This window comes from Triturus cristatus, chromosome 9, assembly GCF_964204655.1.
Source record: "Triturus cristatus chromosome 9, aTriCri1.1, whole genome shotgun sequence".
Taxonomy (NCBI): domain Eukaryota; kingdom Metazoa; phylum Chordata; class Amphibia; order Caudata; family Salamandridae; genus Triturus; species Triturus cristatus.
The window spans coordinates 240,421,106-240,441,745 of record NC_140592.1 but is presented as its reverse complement, the minus strand read 5'-3'; the positions used below and the strand labels follow the sequence as shown (position 1 = coordinate 240,441,745).

Here is a 20,640-nt window from a genome sequence, read left to right as displayed (position 1 = left end):
CAACTGTTGCATGAAAAGTGGTGGCAATCCATACATGACTTTCTGTGAAGGGCACGGCTCGTATTCACTGTATTACTCTGTATATGGAACTAGCTTACTGTCAGCAATGTACGAGCAGAACAACTGAATGTATTGCCGTGTAACATGTCACTTGTCTTGCAAAAAATTAATAAAAACAAGTTTGACAAAAAATATATATATAAATGGCCCTGACAAACAGGGAGTTTTCTCCCAGCATGCGGGTGTATTTTTAAAATGTCCCTGCCTTTGTCTGATATGCATTGCACGGTGGACACAAGCAGGCAAAAGAAGCGACGGTCATCCCGGGCTTAATAGGGCTGGCCTGCCAGGTCAATGGTTTACACTGTTGAAGCAAGCCCAGGGTCTGTTGTTGTATACACAGCTCTTCACCCAACTCCAAATAGAGTGGAGAAACCAAGAGTTTGGTGGAGTGGTAGCATCATCGATGTGCAGCAATGCTCCCACTCCTCTAAACTCTAAATAAGGCCTTAAGTCTGTAAAGACCTATTTAAAGTTTCCTCAGCTGGGTTTTCAGGGCTACATTTATTGACCACTTTATCTCACCCTAAGAAACTTCGAGATAGCTACTTCATTAGACAAGTCAAGCAAGGAAGCAACATGAAAATGCATAAAGGATCGTCAGTGTGAATTGTCTGCACCTATAGAAAAAACAATGCACTTTGAATTTTTAGAACTGGATTGTTGGAAAATGGCCCTCTCTGAAGGGTCACTCCAAATGGATTCCTCCTTTCTCCTCCTCTTTTTCTGCCTTCTTTTTTGTTGGCTTTAGGACTCTGGACACTAACACTGCTAACCAGTGCTTAAGAGCATGTCCTCTCTGCTTTAAACATGGGCTAATACACAATTGCCATATTTCATTTATTTATAAGTCCCTAGCAAAGTGCACTACAGGTGCCCAGGGCCTGTAAATTAAATGCTACAATGAGCCTGCTGCACTGATTGTGCCACCTACTCACACAGCCAATTAAACAGGTCTCAGGCCAGCCACTGCAGGGCCACTATGTGCAATTAATACTGCCATGTTGACTAGGCACGGTAACCCTCATGCCAGGCTCAGGCCTTCCTTTTTAATAAATAAAAGTCACCCCTAAGGTAGGCCCTGGACAGCCCAAGGGTAGGGTGCAGTGTGTTTAAAACGTAGGACATGTACTTTTGAGTTTTACATGGCCCAGTAGTAAAAAAACTCTTAAATTCGTTTTTCCTATACTGTAAGGCCGATCTCTCCCAGGAGATAACATTGGGATTTCTGCATTACATTTTATAAGTGTAATTTCAATTGGGAAGAGATTGGACCCCCAAGTTTGGTATCTCTGGAATCATAATTTAAAATCAGAACTTATGGTGAAGTCAGATTTTTAATTGTAATTCTGAAAATGCCACTTTTAGAAAGCTGGTATTTTCTAACTTTAACAATTTGGTGCCTGTTGCCTCACTCTGAACACACGTCTGGAGTGGGTAACAGCTGGTTATGTGCAGTCCCTCTAGACAGCCACACACAATGGGAGCTTAGGTGTGACTTGATGAGGGGCGGAGCAGAGCACAGCCTCACACTTGCACCTGATTAGGTTGTGTCCTGTCCCCACACAATGGACTCCTTAATCCCCTGTAGCCAGTCTGGAGCCAGAGCAGGAAGGGAGGATCTCTGTGCACTTCAAAGCCCCATTATGAAGTCTTCCCACCTCAAATGCACAACTGGGCAGAAGTACTGGACCTCTGACACCACCAACTCGGTTCACTTCTGGACCTGAAACCGACTGGCCAGGAAGAAGAACTGCTGTGCTAAGGACTGCCACTCTGCTATACAGCTGCTCTGGAAGACCGATGCCTTGCTGTGCTGCCCTGCTGCTCTCTCTGACTGGACCTTCATCACTTGACCCAGAGTTACTCCAAGATCTAGCTGACTAGCATCCTGTTCTTAGAAGACTCAGGGACATCATAGTCTTACCTCCTGCTCCTGTGCCTGGTTAACTGGAAGTGGACCCAGGTGCTTGCTCCAGTGGAACCTCCGCTGTGAGGGCAGAATCAACATTGCCGCTGTTGCGGTAACAGGACCGGCACATCGCACTCGGAACCAGCGCATAGCACTCGGAACTGCTGCATTGCCACCACTGCAGAAGGTCGATCAACTCATCCCTTCGACTGGGCGCAGTGGCCTCAGAAGCAAAGCATCTCAGAACCGGGTCTTCGGAATGGGCCCACAGCCATTGTTTAACGAGTGACTTACCTTAGGTAACGCATTATCTGGTAGAGACAACATCTAGCTGCTGGTTCCCTACCTTTGAATTTCCCAGGCATCAGGCTGGATCCGGACACTTTTGCGTGAGCAGTACCCCGTGTGCATACTGTCAGGTTGCTCCATTTGGCTCTGCGTGATATCACTGGCGTCGGTTATGACGTTGTGGTTACCTATATAGCCGCCACCCACGCGCAGGGACGTCAGAACTTTTCTACACCAAAAGGGCAGATTTATAAAGAGACTGACTATTATGTGCCACAACGAGGACCCTGATAAAGGGAACAACCCTAGACAATAAGTCCGCAGAGCGGGGAGGCATGGGTGGATCTGTAAGGAATCTGAAGCTAGATATTGTCTCTACCAGATAATGCGTTACCAAAGTTACTCCTTTTCAAGAATCCATCCTTGGATTCCACCGGACTCTTTCACCTTCTTCGCCAGCAGCATCTTTTCTGAAGGCCTCTATTGTGGTCTACAGCGGTTTCAGACATCACTTCGCACATATGCACCATGCTTCCCTGGTGTAGCTATCCTGGTTCCTGGGGTATCCACGGGCGACTCTCCAAACTTCTGTCTTCCACGGGGTTTCTTCGGGGGCCACTGGGAAGGGTCTTTCTTGAAAACTGCAACCATGACTTTCCCACTGACTTGCACTGAGTACGCAGCTATGTTTCCACTCTGCACACAACCTCCGTGGGGTACCTGGGTACTTACCTCGGGTGGTTCCTTGTGTCCCCAGCTCTTCTGTGTTTTCTGGTCCAAGTCTCGACTTCGGTCGCAGTTCACTTCTTTAGTATATGGGTTGGTCTCCCCCTGGAGATCACTGTGTATTTGTACTTACCGGTTTACCTTTGAAGTATTGTGTTGATATCTCTGGGTAGGAGATATGCCAATGTGTTAGTGAGTATGAATAATAAATATAACTATTTTTATAACTACACTGTGTGGTTATTTTTTGTTTAACCTACACTATATGATTAGTTCGTGTGAAATAAGCTGCTTAACACTCCTTCTGGACTAAGCCTGAAGGCTGCTCTCCACAGCTACAACTTCGAGTGCTTTCTATGGTTGTCTAAGACCACTAAAATCACCATAAGGGTCGCCTGGATTAGTGCAGAGTGCTTCACTTAAGTAAGTGTGCACCATATACTAAGACAGCCTCCTACAAACACTACCAGTCAGTCTCCTTGGTCTAGGGCAGACCAGACCTGAGCTAAGCATCTTGAACTTGTCCGTTTTGAGGAAGAGATTGACGATCCAAAAGATCGAAAATGGGCCATAACCCTTTGTTCTTCTTCGGAATCAGAAAGTAGAGGGAATAACAACCATTGCCTAGAGCTGTAGCTGTCTCTTTGAGAGCTGTAACTTCCTCTTGGAGTTAAGTTAAATGATCCTCCACCAGCCGTTCTTGAAGTGGCGGAATAGGAGGAGGAGGAGAAAGGAAAGGCAGAGGATAGCCCACCTGAATGATCTACAAGACCCACTTGTCTGATGTTATTGACCTCCAGTGGGGGAGATGATGATGGATTCTTACACCAACTGGAGTAGTATGGACTTGCAGAGACAGACTAGGAGTGCTTGGGGGCTGCGGCTGCTGAGGGCTGGGTGGAAGACTACTTCTGGCTTCCATTCCAAGGACGGAATGAACCGTACCCATGTCCTCGCACAACTTGGGAAGTCTGAGCAGGAGGGTGGCTGGGATATGGTTGGTGTGACTAGAAACCCCTTCAGTTTTCACGAAAGGGGCGAAAGCTAGACTGGCCACGTGGTGCTACTGAGAGACCCAAGGATCTGGCCGAAACACGAGAATCCTTGAATCTCCAAGTCCGAATCTGCCTTCTCTTCAAAGAGACGAGAGCCATCAAAGGGCATGTCCATCAAATAAGCCTGCACATTGCACAAGAAGCCAGATGTTCTCAACCAGGCGTGGTGCTGTAAGGCCACTGTCGAAGAAACTGCCCTGCCCAGTGAGTCAGTCGTGTCAAGGCCGCACCTAATTGTGAATTTTGCTGCATCTCTTCCATCCTTCACTGCCTGGGAGAGTACAGTCCAGGCCTCCTCTGGGACCTGTGGCAGCACTCGCGTAACCGTCTCCCAAAGAGAGTGGGAGAAACAGCCCAATAAGCATGCAGTATTCACCGACCACAATGCTATACTGGCAGAACAAAACATCATCTTGACAAGTGTTTCCAGTCTCTTGGATTCCCTATCCAGAGGGGCGGAAAGGAATGCGCCAAGAGAAGTAGAAGTCTGCACCACCAAACTCTCAGGGGTAGGGAGTTGGCTGAGGAACTGTGGGTCGCACTGAAGCCAGGCGATGGCGGCGTGCAATGCTCCTATTCAAAGGAGCCCCTGTGTAAGGCTTGGACCACGTGCCTAGTAACGCATTAGTAAGTGCCTCATTGAAGGTCAATAAGGGTTCAGACGTATCGCCCTCGCGAAGCCGACGCTCCCGTGGTATGACGGGGGGGTCGCCCTCCCAGACTTCAAACGGTATTACTGGGCCTCCCAGCTGGCTGCGATAAACCACGGCCTTTATGGGCCCGCCCTTAACCCGGCTTTTGAAATGGACAAACTGTTACTGCCGGGTGGTGACTATAATCGTGCGCTTTACTCTACATCGCTCGACGCACGTTTGACGGGCCCTACGCGGGTCGCGATACGGGTGTGGCACGCGGCAAACTTGGCTATGGGGTGGAAGGATCGGTTGACCCGGGCGACGCCACTGTATGCATCTGAGCGACTGGCCTGCTTGTGGACCTCGAAAGGCTTTGAGAAGTGGGACATGATAGGCATCAGCAGGGTGGGCGATCTCTGGACAAGGGGGGGATTCAAAACGTTTGATGTGCTGCAGAAGGAATTCCAGTTGCAGGACAGGGAGTACTTCCGATATGTACAGGTTCGTCACGCGCTGTGTTCTGTATTCCCGGATGTTGCCTCCATACCGGAGTGCTCCCCTCTGGAAGATAGAGTGCTAGATGGGCATGTACCGGATGGCACTATCTCATTGATTTATAAAAAGCTCATCAACGATCGCTCCGGACTGCTGACTGGCCTTCGTGAGGCATGGGTCGCCGATGGCTTGGAGCTGGATGACGAGGACTGGGTGTCTGCGGTGGCCTCCCCGAAAGAGGTGGCCATACCGGCCCGCCTTCGCTTCGTCCAGCTCAAAATACTCCACAGGGTCTATGTTTCGGGGCCGGGTCTGATGCGTATGGGATATGCCGTGGATGGACTGTGTAAGCGTGGGTGTGGTTTGTTAGGGACCTTTATCCATATTTTGTGGGAATGTCCGGAGGTGGCGCGATTCTAGCGTGGTGTACATGCGGTGTTGCAAGCGGTCACGCATGTGGCGCTGTTTCCCGAGGCTAGGAGATGTCTGCTAAATGTGTGGGAGCCGACTGATTATACAGTGCCGCAGACGTGGTGGGTGACTCTGTGATATATGGTGGCCAAGCGTGACATAGCACAATTGTGGGGCTCCCAGAGGTCACCAACGGTTTCGGTGTGGAAGGACAACATGGATTGGTGTATGTTTCGGGAGAAGGTAGTGTATGTGGCGAGAGGTAAGCCTGGGAAATGGGTGAAGGTGTGGGGCCCCTGGAACTCCTATCGTGGCGGGATTTGTACCCCGCCGCTGACGCCTGACTTGGCAGTGGCCCAGTCTCCCTAGTCTGCTTGTCACCTTGGTTCTGGGCATTGTGTCTACTTTGTTCCTGTCCCGGCCTGTCCCCCCCCCCTATTCCTGTGGATCGGTAGGGTCCTCCCCAGGGGAGCTCATAATGCTGCTTTGACTTTTGCTGCCTTGTGGATTTGTTTGTGGTTTCTTATAAAAAATGGAACCGTCATTTGGGGGGTCCGACCGGTGTGGCCGCCAACGTTTTCCTCGACTTCTGGGACCTTTATCACTTGCCGCTTGTGTTTAATGATTGTATTTTACGCTCTCGCTGTTTGCTAGCGACCGGCCTGAAGGTTTTAGGCCCATCTTTGTATATCTTTTGCATTCTGTAATAAAGGTTTAAAAAAAATAAATAAAAAAAAAAAAATAAGGGTTCAGAGGCGGAAGCCCCAGGCTGAAGAACTTCGGTCAGAAGATTAGACCTTACCTGCATAGAGAGCAACTCCAGTCCTAGGACCTCAGCAACCCTCCTTACCACCATGGCATAAGAAGCTTCCTTCTCCGTAGCCACCGAGGAGAAAGCATGTCCGTATCTGGGGATGTGTCCAGTCCACTGGCATCCCCAAGTTCCTCATACCTGTCCATTTGTTCCACAGACACATCCTGGTGTTCCAAAGCATCCATAGACTCCTCCCAGTCCTCTCCCGTGCCTGAAAAGTCCTGAAAAGGACCAGGCGATAACATAAAACCTCTGGGTAATACCGGTGCCGAGCTACGCCGATCTCGGATAAAGATTGTGCTGGCACTGCTGGTGGGCACCGAAGGCACAGACTTTGGGTCAAGTTAGTATGACTGGCGTTGTCCCGGAATTGGAATCATGAGGACCCTCCGGCGCAGTGGCTGGAGCTGACGCCGCCAAGTACGCCTGGGCCCCTTGCGACCTCACGGGGCCCAAAGGCTCACAAGAGGAGTTGGTCCACTCAAACACGTGGCGAATAGCCTCGTACAACTCTTTAATTTGAGCGGGGGTCGCTCCAGCTCCCGGAAACAGGGGGCGAGGCGTGAAGTCGACCCTGGCTCTGGCTTCGCCGAACTGTACCTAGATCGCCGGTGCTCTTTGCCTCGTTCGTCGAAGGACGACAGTCAAGGTAAAGATGAAGTCCACTGGGACATCTTATTCTTGTGCTCCCCAAACCCCCATGTCCCGAAGACCTTGAATGGGAGAAGGAGGATTTGGGCTCTGGGAACAGTCCTGCAACCTCTTCTTTGAATGGGACCGGGTTCACAGTGGAGTCTCCCTGGCTGGTGTCGACCGCCAGGCCACAATAAGCTTCAGAGCCTGCTCCCGCAAGGCCTTTGGAGCCGTGGCCTGACAGCCTTAGCACGACTTCGAGTCGCGCTCGACACGCTGGAGGCAGACTAGGTGGGGGCAGGAGCCGACATGGCGTGGTGACAGGCGCCAAACGGTTTGAACCTTGTCTTTCTGGAAGACATCCTCAACATACTCAAGTAAAAAGTAGTAGTTAAAAAGTCGAAAAAGCCTGTCAAAAAGCAACAGTGGGGTAGCTCTTCCCGAGTCGGCGCTTAACTGGTGCAGAAAGAAAAGAACTGGCGTTCGCTCGCCTGGGTGGCGCCTATATAGGTGACCAACGCAGACAACGTCACGCGGAGCCGAATGGAGCCACCGGGCAGCATGCGGAAAGGGTACTGCTCACGCAAAAGTTTCCAGATCCAGCCGGACGTCTGGGAAATTCAAAGGTAAGGAATCTGCAGCTAGAAGTCTTTATCAGATGCATGGAGAAAACCAACGCATCACCTCGACTGCGGGATCGATACAGATGCATCTCCAAGCTACACCTTGCATCTCGTTGTTTGCAACCAGGATTAAGATACATTTGCTCAGCAGGACCTGCGTGGGTATTGTATCCGGCCTGTGCTCCATCGCGGTCGGCCTGAACTCTTGATTTTGTCCCGGTCCAGCGTGAACAATTAACTCTTTAGGGGCTTACCGCTTCCAAGTGCTATTTTTGCATTTACGCCCAGATGTACGAACCTTTTCCGCAAAAAAAGGGTGCAGGCATGTACAAATGCTATTGGGAAAGGGCGTCCCTTCCTAATAGTGAGTCTCAATGCCTTGTACTATTGTTTTGCGACCACATTTGCGGTCGCTAAACACTCGCAGTTTACCACCTACTTCAAGTAGGTGGTAAACCACTCGCAAATGGGAAGGGGTTCCCAGGGGACCTCTTTTCCCTTTGTGAGTGTGTGCCAAAATAATTTTAAGAGCAGGCAGTGGTCCCAGGGACCACTGCCTGCCCTTAAAAAATTAAACTGAAAGGTTTAATTTTTCATTTTTTAAATGCATCCGGTTTTCCTTTAAGGAAAACGGGTGCATTTTTTTTTTTTAAAACTGCTTTATTTAAAAAGCAGTTACAGACATGGTGGTCTGCTGACCCGAGCAGGCCACCATCCCTGTGAGTGCTAGCCATTCCCAATGGGATCGCAAACAACGCTCGCCTCATGAATATTGAGGAGGCATGCAATTTGTGACCCTATACGGAATCGCAAACAGTGTCTGAGACACTGTTGTACATTCACTTTAACGAGTACAAATTGTGATTCGCAATTCGGCGCAAATTGCGACCCGCTAAAGTTAATGGTCGCACATCTGGCCCTTAATCTTTAAAAATTAATCTAGACTTCTACTAATTGGATTTTTGTCGTTTGAATTTGTTTTATTTAAAATCATAATGTTTCTAAACTGTGGAGTCTTTTTGTGGCGTTTTCACTGTTACTGTTTGAAGTGTCGCACAAATACTTTACACATTGCCTCTTAAGTTAAGCCTGCCTGCTCTGTGCCAAGCTACCAGAGGGTGAGCACAGGTTAATTTATGGTGTGTATCTGAATTACCCTGATTAGGATGGAGGTTCCTACTCTGACAGGATGCATACCTCTGCCAACCAGAAACCCAATTTCTAACATTGGATGTATCACATTTTGCACCTACGCTCGTTCTATGAAAGTTTGTTTGTGAGCCACCAAAGAGATATTAAGACAAAACATACACAAGCCATTGTAAAAAGCAACCGTGGTAGGATATTTTAGGTAAATGTATTAATTGTTGCAATGGCTGCATGTCGAATTGGAGCAAGATTTGTGCATAGAGGAACGCACAGGTCAGGAGCTGCAGAAGCCAACTGGTGAATACAGTGAGCAGCAAAGAAATGGAGTTGCCAATACCCTATTGCTCACAAGGAGCAGAGTAAGAAGAGATGTTCATGGTTAAGTCAAAGGCTCATTGAGTGTATCTTTCATTATTTTCAATCAAAAAGGCAATATACCACTTAATTAAGCCATACCAGTAACCTGAATAGTAGACACCACAATCATCCCCAGTGCCCATTTTATTTCTGTGCATTTTTAACTACCCATAAAAGCAGAAGCTGCTTTTGGTTTCCATGCTGCTGTTATAAAATATCTTATTTTTATACAGTCCTTCATATTGCACATCAATCCTCTTCAAAATGCTGTAAATAACGTTACACAATTTCATGGCACTCATTTTAATGACCTACAATATATGAAAGCCTGAACCAGCCGTTCTTTAACCAATCTTTCATCAAATATAAAGATTTAAGATGCACCTTGTCAGATAAAATGTGACTAGTGAATATATAATCTGTCTGACTTCTTAGCAATTTGATATTAATTTGTACGGGTTTATAAACATTAACCGAAATGCAATCAAATACCAGATAAGGCCCTCATTTTAATTTTGATAGACAAGAGTTCCTGGTCCAGTAGGAATTATAAACTGACTGTATTACTCATAGAGAGAGCAGCCAAAATCTTTGTATGAAACACTGGGGTAAACCATACAGCAATTGGCATGGACAAGGAAATACTGTATGTTATTCTTGAAAAACATTTAATTCATGTTATTCCCCAACTCTGAGAATTATTGGGCCTCCCAGTAACGGTAGTTCCATGAGTGCACAAATAATGGTGATTATTTGTGACCACTTGTTCTGAGGGCCTAAGTGACCTGTCATCCAACAGACTATACCTTGAGCTCACTCTAATCACTTCCTCCAAATCCATGACCATAAGACCACTAGTAACTGGTTGCAAGCTTGCAGCATTCAGCTGAGCATAGGAAGGCCTTTGTGTCCAGGTGCAAATCCAATTTTCTCAACCAATGGGTTTGTGAAAGTGGGTTTTACAAATGACTATACAACAGATCATGAACCGCTGCTGCATTGTCGATTCTCACTGACCGTAAAGAATGAGGGACGCTAATTAAGTAAAAAAAAGCATTTGCAATGGGATAGGTCTCACATTTGCGAATGTTTAAGCTATTGGCATTGTAAATGACAATGCCTTTTATTTATCCGTTTTGATAATTAACACATAAATAAAAGGCATTGTCATTTATAATGCCAATAGCTCAAACTCTTGTAAATGTGAGATCTATTTCATTTCAAAGAAGCGGTCGCCATTGTCCCAGGCTCCTTAGAAAGTGAAGACGCGCATGGCGCCTGAATGTTGCAGGAAAGCATGTAATGCCTGAAGTAGGAGAAACGCATTAAAGAAATTAGTACTTGCAGACTAAATAAGACATACGGTGTATCAACAGAAGTAAAAGGGCCATGGGAGGTTACAAATGAAGACAAGGCAATACTAAGAAAGGACTAACAAGCCTATTAACGAATCATAAGCCAGCATTTACTAAGGACAATGACACAAGCCAATGAAAAATATGGGCGGAGCTTCAAGTCCATACTCTAATACAGCATGCCTCGCAGAGCAGCGCGTGCGCTGTCCAGGCTTGACCTAAAAACAGTGACTAAGTCACCATACGGGAAGTGCCATTTCAGCCACTGCATGCAAAGTAATTTCACATTATTGTCTCTCCCTAAACTTGGATACATCCTTGGTCCTTTCTCAGGAGGTGTTCCTTAAGGAGTTAAATACAGAATTGAAGATGGTAACGTATATGGACATGCTGACTTCGTTTTCTGGTGTTAGCCCCTTCCTGTTGTGGACTCAGAAGTAAAAAGACAAAATACCTTCGCTCGTCATGACTGACAATCCAGTCATAAGGGTGTGAAGGGGAGGAGGGAACAGCCAAAGTACTTCTCCAAAAATCGTTTATTATTTACAAAATCTCTGAAGAGGTAGTGAAAGCAGTCTGTCGCCCAGACCTGAAAATAGCTCAAGCTAAGAGAGCGAATAGGTTCTATTGTTCCCAGACTTTACTTAGCAGAAACAATTTATTTTATAAAGAAAAGGTTTCTGATATGGAATGTAGTACCTAGAAGAGTTGATGCAGCCAGCAAGGCACATTGCGACAGTGGGTGGAACGAATACATTCTCAGAGAGAAAGAGGAGTTATTGAAAACAGTTCAATTCAAATAGCTAAAGTGGAGGGTGGGGAAAGGTTGAAGGTGAAAGGAAGGATCATGATGCATCAAGGTGTCACGATCCCATGGAATGATGAAAGAGAAGAATACCAGACCTAGAAAATGTAAGCTACATCCTGCATAGCCTGATGTTTGAAAGCAGATGGCTCAAGTGGTGTACTTGGTAAGGTTCACACCTAGCAGAGTGGGCTGACTGGAGGGTGCGCCCGTCCAAGATAATGGACAACTATGTTAGAGTTTAGTATTCTTTCTGATATGGAGTTTGAAATATGCATACAGAATGATATGCTCGCATAAAGCAAAACAAAAATAATAATAAATACAAGTTTGAAATGGCCGCATGTCAGAAGGCCAGAAATGGCTTTTGTACATCCGAGACTGAATTTGGATTGAGGTAGAGGAAGTTTTTATCTTCTGGCCATGTCATTAAATAAGAAAATATAACTGCGTGTTCCAGCAGCTTACTGAATCAAACTAGAGGTTGGCGCCCCAAGGCTTCAGCAAACTAAATACCAGCATATCAGTACAGTAGACTGCAATGACGGATTACAGAACAACATTTAAAACCGGATCACAGATTACCATTTTCGACCTCCCAGGAATTTTGACATATTGGATGAACTCAATGAGTTTATTAGTTTTCATATAGTGCTATTACCAACTGTTACTATTAAAAATAAAAGCCACACCAATCACAAACTAGGTTTTGAAAAGTCACAGTTAATAGTTTCGAGTGTTTTGACTGAACATTATATAGAAAGGGGTCAGTCCAAGACATCTTTTAAAAAAATCCATTTAGGTTAAAAATATGTTAACTGTAACTCACCTTAAATCCACCTCCGACTTCTCCAATGACATTTTCCGCAGGTACTCTGGTATTTTCAAAATAAACTTCACAGGCTAAAATATTAAACATAATGACAACGTAAGACAGATGGCCCTATAATCAGACTTGTGGCTTGAGATAGCTATTCAGTGAGTTTTAGACAGTGAATCTCTAGTCCCATAAATATACTGTTAAGAGTAAGCATTGGAATAATCAATTATGTACACTGTCAAGGTGGAGCAATTAACGGCAGTTAATTGCCTTAAAATACATTAACCTCTATACCCACTGCGAGTTTTTGAGATTCCACATAGAAATGACAGGGGCACAACCCACAGGGCCCGTTACGCAACCTAGCTAGTGAGATTACAATCTATGGTGACCAGATTGTCAGCACAAAAAACCAGGAAAGACATAGAAACAGGACTAAATGTCCTATTAGGTCACAGGGCATATCTCACACACACACACACACACACACACACACAACACACACACACAAGCGCACACACACACACACAACACACACAACACACACACACACACAACACACACACACACACACACACACACACACACACACACACACACACACACACACACACCCCCCCAACCAAACCAAACCTGCTGCATCTCATTTTGAAATAGCATGTTCCTTCTAGAATGTGCTGTGAACTTGTGGCCTACTGGTTCCACTGGGTTGCTAGGTAAACTGAGCTAAGAGTATCTTTTGGGGGGGGGGGGCGGGGGGGAAGGGTGTTAAAGAGACAGAATATTTTTTTTAAGTTGAGGAGTTAGGACATAATTTAAGTAATCGCAACCTTTAACTTCCAACTCAGGCCTATGTAATAAACTGTTGTTCAGTATTTAAATAAAAAACAACTCATTCTAAATATCGGTTTGGACTCCCTTTTTTTTTGCAATTTGCCCGCGATGATCGCAAAAATATCGCAAACATGCTGAGACAGGAACCTCGTTTTGAAAGAGAGGGGAAGGGTTAACAGATGCTAACCAGTCACAAGTGGAGATGCAGTAGTCTCATGCTCAGAGTGGAAAGTTGAAGATATTGCCATTTTATAGTTGCCTTCTATGAGAGTGGTGTACCATTCTTGTGCTTAATTTTTACAAATCTCAACAGTGGCAAATCTATCCACGAAGAGCTAAAACAACAATATAATCTATAAACTCAATTTACTGGTATGTATATAACTTTTTAATTATTTAAAAAAATGTACATTAGAAATGAAGTTTGACTAAAAGGAGCATCACATTGATGTAAAAAAATAAATATCAGATGAACTGTATTTGGCAGAACGTATGTGTTTAAGATGTTAGTATGGTTGAAAGTTACCATGAGTAATGCCTTAAAAAATGACACGCTTTTAAATGTCTAAGCATCATGTGCAGAACAGACAGCTCTATGTTATTTGCATTCTGGGAACTATAGTACTTTTAGTCACATTAATAAATAGGAGTAGTGTAGTCATGAATAAAACATAAGAAAATGGGCTGTGCCTGTATATAAATTATAAAGTAGTAATACGTGTTAGATATGTATTAGAAAGTGTTTGTAAATGTGTTTTTTAACTTATATGACTGGTTTTCATATGTTTAGCTGGTGAGATATGGTTTTTCTGATTGCAGATAGTTATATGTACGATGAGATTGTTGAGTTTACTTAAAGATGCAGAGAACTATATATTTTTTGAAAGATGGCCTGAAGGTGTATATCTATTATAAAATCACATATATGTTTACATGCTGATCTATGTTCTTCGAGGCTGTTGAAAATGTCATGTATATAGTTAGGGTGGCGCATTTCTTTCAATACGCTCTGTTTAAAATTGTGGAGGGTTAATAGTGCAGAATGTATTTTGAGAGTTTGTGTTCTAGCTTCACTTGGCATGTAACTTTTCTTTGAGAAACGCTGACTATATGTTTTGAAGACACAAGAGATATTTATGAAATGATGTAGGTCTGCCATAAAGAAAAGGTTTTACGCTTTCAAAAGGTGAAAATTGTTGTTTTCAGTTATAGAAACTTACGGATACATGTGCACACTGAGTAACAGAGCAATGTATACTCTTAGAGAGGCATGTCTGCAATCAAATAACAAGTGTGACATCTAGACTTATTAAATCACCCAGGTACTACACATGCACTCTTCCGATCACACAGGCACTAATTATATACTCATTGAACTAAGAAGGCAACACCTATGCGTTCATCCAATCACCCAGATAGTAGCAATATATTTATGTGAATACACAGGCACTAACTATGCAGATATGGAACCACTGATGTAGTTCCTACATACCACGAGAATAGTGCATTACCTTTATTCTGAGGGAATCACCTAAGCACTATCTATGCACTCATCCAATCATCCAGGGAGTATTGCTGTACTCAACTAGAAATTTACAAGTTTTAGTGAGGAATAAGTACTCTTTTAGAACCATGTGGTGAATTATATATGTAACCTGTCACACACTATTTGGATGTGCTCAGAAGAATTAGTTAACTATATGCTGTGATACAGATTAATGTGCACATTTTTATATGCAGTGCTTCTCAAAATGCAACTGACACATCTAAGTAGAAAAGTATTGAAACACAAAATCTACCAGTGACACAATGGTAGAGAGGGACAGAAATAGCTCTTATGTTGTGTTTTTGGATATACAGTATACTTTTTCACTTTGGTTGATGTTTATTTAAAAAATTAGTACAAAAGGGATAAAGTTGTCTTTTAGGTGTATAAGTGAAAACTGAGATATGGTGCACATGTGTTGTAGGAGAGGGTGCTATAATATTAAAAGGTAAGTAATAAATGAAGTTTTGGTTTGGGACTGGCACATTGAATTAAGTGCTTGTAGTTATGTAGGTAGGTTAATTTGTAGATTTAAAACTGCAACATAACATAAAAACAGTGTTTCTATCATTCAGACCAAATGCCTACAAAAGCTCAAAGGAAAAAGGAACAGCAGCAGCTACAGTATCTATGCAGAACTGAGACACAAGGGGAAAAATGACGAAAAATTTGTGAAAGAAAATAAAGTCTACTGGTACTAGAACAAAATCATTTCTTAAAAATATATGTGGCCATTTCCAAGGATTACGAATTAATGAAAATAAAATTCAAACTATGAGAAAGAATAACAGAGGACAAAATCTATATAACAAGATCAGGAAAGAATGTAACAAAGATGGACACACCTTAACCAGGAGACAGAAGCAGTTTAAGGAAATCAGAGCAAAGATGATTCGTACTAGAGTAGTTATGAAATATGAAGGAGAGAGGCACTAAAACAGAAAGAACAAGTTGAGGCCTTTGCTTTGAAGAGGAAGCTCTTAATTTTGATTATAAATAGAAGGAAGACTCTTGACAAAATGGTGTTGTGCATGAGGAGACAAACCCAGAAAAAAAGATTAGTGAGTAGAAGTAACTTTTGTTCAGTTTTTAGTGGAGAATGCATACATGGTTCTAGTACAGTCTTTTTTTCAATGAAGAAAGCTATCTCCAGGATAATAGATTAGTTCATGCTACGGATTACGGACAACGATGTTATGAAATGAAGAATGGCACTCGGATAGCGAAAGAAGTGATGGTAGCTACAAATGTAGAACAATTTATTGGAGAACAGGTACACGGAAGGAGGAGACTGGCGCATGAATAGAAATGGAATTATGGTAGCGTGTGTAGTATTCAACAGCAATCCATTGATATATTAAGGACATTTCTACATGTCTTTCCAAGGTGAAGTTTAAAACACAAAATAAGTACTTTACAAGGATTGGAACCTTGCAAGATTAAGAAAGCATACACATTTGCAGGGACACTCACTAGCTTGTTTATCAAACAAAGTGTGCCAAAGCACATTTCATAATTTCAGGATGTTAGTTGTACACTACTCAACAATGCAAACTTTAGTTACGAGGATGTACTATGTGAAAACTCCTGCTTTATGTTTAGGTACTGTGGCAGATGTACACACATCCAATACACACCTATATAGTTATACACACACCCACTCATTTATTCATACAGATACTAACACATACACACTCACCAACACAGCCACTCTCACAATCACTCAATCACACATACACTCACTCACTCACATACTCCAACACTCACCTAGACTGCCTTTCACATATGCAGTTACTCATCCATATACCATTGACATCCACTCACTCATACAGCCCTTTACACACACACACACTCACTAACCCATAGAGCCTCTGACTCACCCACTCACTCATCCATACAGGCAGTTACACACCCAGACACGGAGACATTCATACACATACTCAGACAACCAATCACTCACCCATACAGAAACACATCTACCCATGCACACGCCCATACAACCACTTAGACACCAACTGACAGACAGATACAGGCATTCACACAAGTCATTCACCCATACGTTCACTGAGACACATAATACACTCAGTCACACACCTACTTTATCATCCATACAGGCACTCATACACACACTTTTTCACCAATACACCTTGGTGTATATATAGTAGCCCTCAAAGATTTTAAAACCACACAGTCACTGGATGGTGTCATCAGTGATGTCATTGGAGAGGTCATCAGTGATGTCACTGACCATGTCATGAGTGATGTAATATGTGAGGTCAAAAGCAGGGCATTGCGGGGCGCCAGTTATAGTTAGCTCAGTTAACTAGAACTGCTGAATGTCTCTGATTTGTACGAGAAAAATGTCAGTCTAACAATAACGTCCCTGTAACCTTTGTTTTTTTCAGTGAATTTATATACATTTTATTCACATTCCCTCCCCTTTCTATTTGCCGTACGGGCTCTGCAGCCCTGATTCACACCTCATTGAATCCTGCTGTGCTGCCTGAATGAGGAGAGGCAGGAGAGTCTAAAAGACTGTAATTCTGTCCCCAGTATCTGAGAGGGCCGGTTGAAATGTGAGCCAGCACAACACTATGATGAATGTGCAGGTTCATCTGACTTTCCCTTAAAAACCGGGACAGTTTTTGATTTTAGGACAAAGTAGTGGGACGCCGGGACAGTCCTTCAAAAACAGGGACTGTCCGGGCAAATCCGCGATGTCTGGTCACCGTATTACAGTCAGTGCTTTAAATGGGCCAGTACAAAACAGTATGGAACCCCTGAACTTTTTTTTATTGTGAGCGGAAGAGTACCTGCACTTCTCAGCAGAAGTGCAATACTATTAATTGAAAGGTAGTGCCACTTCTCCAAAACAAGCAGGTACTCTGGTATAGGGTACCTGCACCTCTATTTTTCCATTTTAAGCACTTATTATAGTAAATGTGATGGGGCCTGCTGTTGTACAGTTATGCCATGAGCTAGATCAGAAATGGAAGAGCAAAGAATGTGGGCAACTCGAGGAGAAATTACACAGCCGTTAAAACTAACATTTTGATTTCTTCCCCTAGGACTAAATAGGCAAATCTATAGTGGTGGGTTGTGACTCAAGCCCATTTCATGCTACTGAAGGCAGTGAGGGGGGTATGTGCGGCCAGCCATGCATGAGAGTGGATGTGTTTCTGTGGACTCTCTCTATCGACCAATGCTGTTCATTGCTTCTGACCGGAGATTTGCACACGGTGCACAGCCAGAGCCAGATTCTACAATTCTCCGGGCTGCCTGCAACACCGTCAGATGGAAACTGAGGGCGGTATCGGGAGTCCTGCAGCGCGCCTCAAGTTGGCTGCGGCTGCTCTGGAGCTCTGAACTGCCAGGCCAATTGGTACTGTGCGACAGGTGCCAGACTTCTCCTTGTGGCTGAAAAATCGTTCTCTGACTGGCATAGCTGCCAAGCTTTCAGATTGCTTATGTGTGACATTTCCATGGTTTCAGTGGACTCACGAGTGACATTCAACGTCCATATGTGTGACATTTAGAATTACAATTTCCAGATTAAAACCAAGCAATAAAGTTGATGGAAACAAAAAAATATCAGAAATTCTGTTACCCATGATATACTGTGTGATATGAAAAGAGAAAACTATAAATCCCAGCATGCAAAGTGCTTAGTGTTAAAGTCAGGACTCAGCTGGAGATCATCCAGATTCCAGTCCTTGGTGCCATCTGACACTCAGCCACCCTTTGCCTAGAGGTGGGTGAGCCAACAAATTGGGAGAGCCGAGCCAAAGGTTTGGCTTGACTCTTACAGCCCATGGACAATTCTTGAAAAACTTTGCAGTGTCAATCACACAGCAAACATCACATAAAACATTACACAGTATCTTCAAAATCAAAAAAGTACATTCCTCTAACATGTGGAAGCTTTGATATTAACATGTCGCATTATAGCACTGAACTGAAAAATACTTAGTAAAAGTCACTCTTTTTAAACATAAACCATGAGTGAACTAGGAGGCAAGACAATTGACCCCTCTGTGAGGCCCACATTATTATAGAACATTATAGTCTCTTAAAGCAAATATAATAGCTTTTGTACGACTGGCCTTCTGAACTCACATATTTGAAAATGCTTTAAGGGATAAATAACAAAAAATAATTTTTTGTGAAATAAAATATTTGCCTAAGATCACACAACTTAAGTGAGGATGCCATGATTTAGCCAGGTTTTCTGTTTTCACTTTGTACAAATCAGCCACTACAAGTGTCAAACTCTGTTAGCTCGCTTACTCACTGGCTAATTTACAAATACAACGCTGTAGATTCAACTGTGTTCTGCCACTCACGATCACAGTGGTGCGGAGTCATTGTATCATAAAAACGCACACATATTCACTACTGCTAAGCAAATGTATCCAAGTCAGGATCCTGATCACATCGTGCAGCGTGCTGTCCACCGCATTAGGTAAATGTGTTGTCATCAACTGGGCTCCATTCCTAATCGAGACGCCTTCCTTTCTATACAGGTCTGAATTGAAGGCCTTATTGGCATTTTGAGGAAGAAAGGAATGCATCTTTAAATTGCGTCCTGATTTTTGACAGACTTTGCCCCAGCGGATTAGCCTTCCACAGCCATCAACAGGTTTATTTACAGGCCAGTGCATACCTGCATATGTGTCATCGACTTGTATTTCCATTTTTTTAATGTTAACACATTATTTTTACCTCTGTACTGTTTTTATATAGCATAAACTGGACCCAAAGGTATTAAAGAGCTTTATGCGAGCACCAGTTAGATTACACAGGGTCAAATTAATTTTTAAAGGCACATGGAGAGTATGTGATTTGTCTAGAATTATAGGATATTGAGCCAATTTTGAGTTCCAAAGTCTGCAGCTCTGGCCATAATGCCACATCCGGGGTAGAGAAAGGAAGGCAGGCAGCAGCCAATGAAAGTTCAGCTTGTTATGGGCTCAAGGATCCAAAAGGACCTCGAGCAGAGCCAGGCTTTAGGTTTTAGCCTGGCTCAAGCATTCAGTGGCTCACCCACCTCTACCTCTGCCAGAAATCCCCTCATGAGTAAGACCTTCTCCCAACAATAATTATAAACCCCAGGAGACTGACAATTTAAGTTACCAACTGACTGGGCTTGCCAAGTGGCATAAGAGAGGTCTACACTATCACAACAACTGTAGTCCTCCCCACCCCAGCATAACAAGCTACAAGCTGTGTCTGAATGGTTGTAGAGCTGTTACACTGAAAAACTGTCCACTTTTTGATAGAACGCTGAAAGTTGGTACACACATTTGTCTTTGTAATAGTAATCCCTAAGTGGATCATGCCTATGACGTCGTATACTCTAATAGAGATCAAAGATGCCTGACAAAAAAAAAAAAAATCAAATGCCGAAAGCAATGCAGATGCTCAAAGGCGAGCCTCCCGTGTACAGGCCTTTGCTTTTGCTGTTTAAACTGTTGTCAAAATTAAGACAGTATACAAACTCGAATCATCACTGCTTCATATTATAGAAATGTTATCAGGGTTTAGTTTAATTACAAAGGGAACATTATCCACATGCTCATAGTATGTGCTGTAAGGATACAAATTATGTAAATTCTAAGTTTGCTTTTGCTACAGTGTGTGTTAACTTATTCCTTATGTCCTTATTAACGGCCATTTTTGTTTTCTACTATGACGTCAGTCTAGATCCAACTTGGGCATGCACTAATGAGTACACATAAACTTGTGTGCCAAATTTGATGCAAATCAGAAGACTTAAAATGATTTTTTGATATTTGTCCGTCATATTGGATATTGATTAGACTATATGATGTCATAGGCAAGTTCCACTTGGGGTCTTGCTCTTATATGATTACTATTACACAGACAATGTCCCTATCAACGTTCAGCTTTCCATCACAAGGTGAACGATTTTTGTTTGAAAACAGGCTTAACAGCCGTACTATGGCCAATTGACTTGCCACTGCTGCAGCTACTGCCAACTCAGCTGCCACCAGACATATCTGCACACTGATTATCACGACGATTGCTCCTATATTTTAAATAGAGTTTGCAAATGTATCTCTTTTAATATACAAAATCATGCTGTAAGCATGCAAGTATAT

At 43.5% G+C, this 20,640-nt stretch overlaps 1 protein-coding gene across 1 annotated transcript in view; it reads right to left on the bottom strand.

Annotated features, from left to right (window-relative positions):
- The window catches only part of ACAD9 (acyl-CoA dehydrogenase family member 9), a 344,154-nt gene that overhangs the window by 201,552 nt on the left and 121,962 nt on the right, over positions 1 to 20,640 (bottom strand). Inside the window, exon 8 of the mRNA XM_085624840.1 lies at positions 12,148 to 12,221. Coding sequence (XP_085480966.1) covers positions 12,148 to 12,221 — 74 coding nt within the window. The remainder of the gene's footprint in view (positions 1 to 12,147; positions 12,222 to 20,640) is intronic.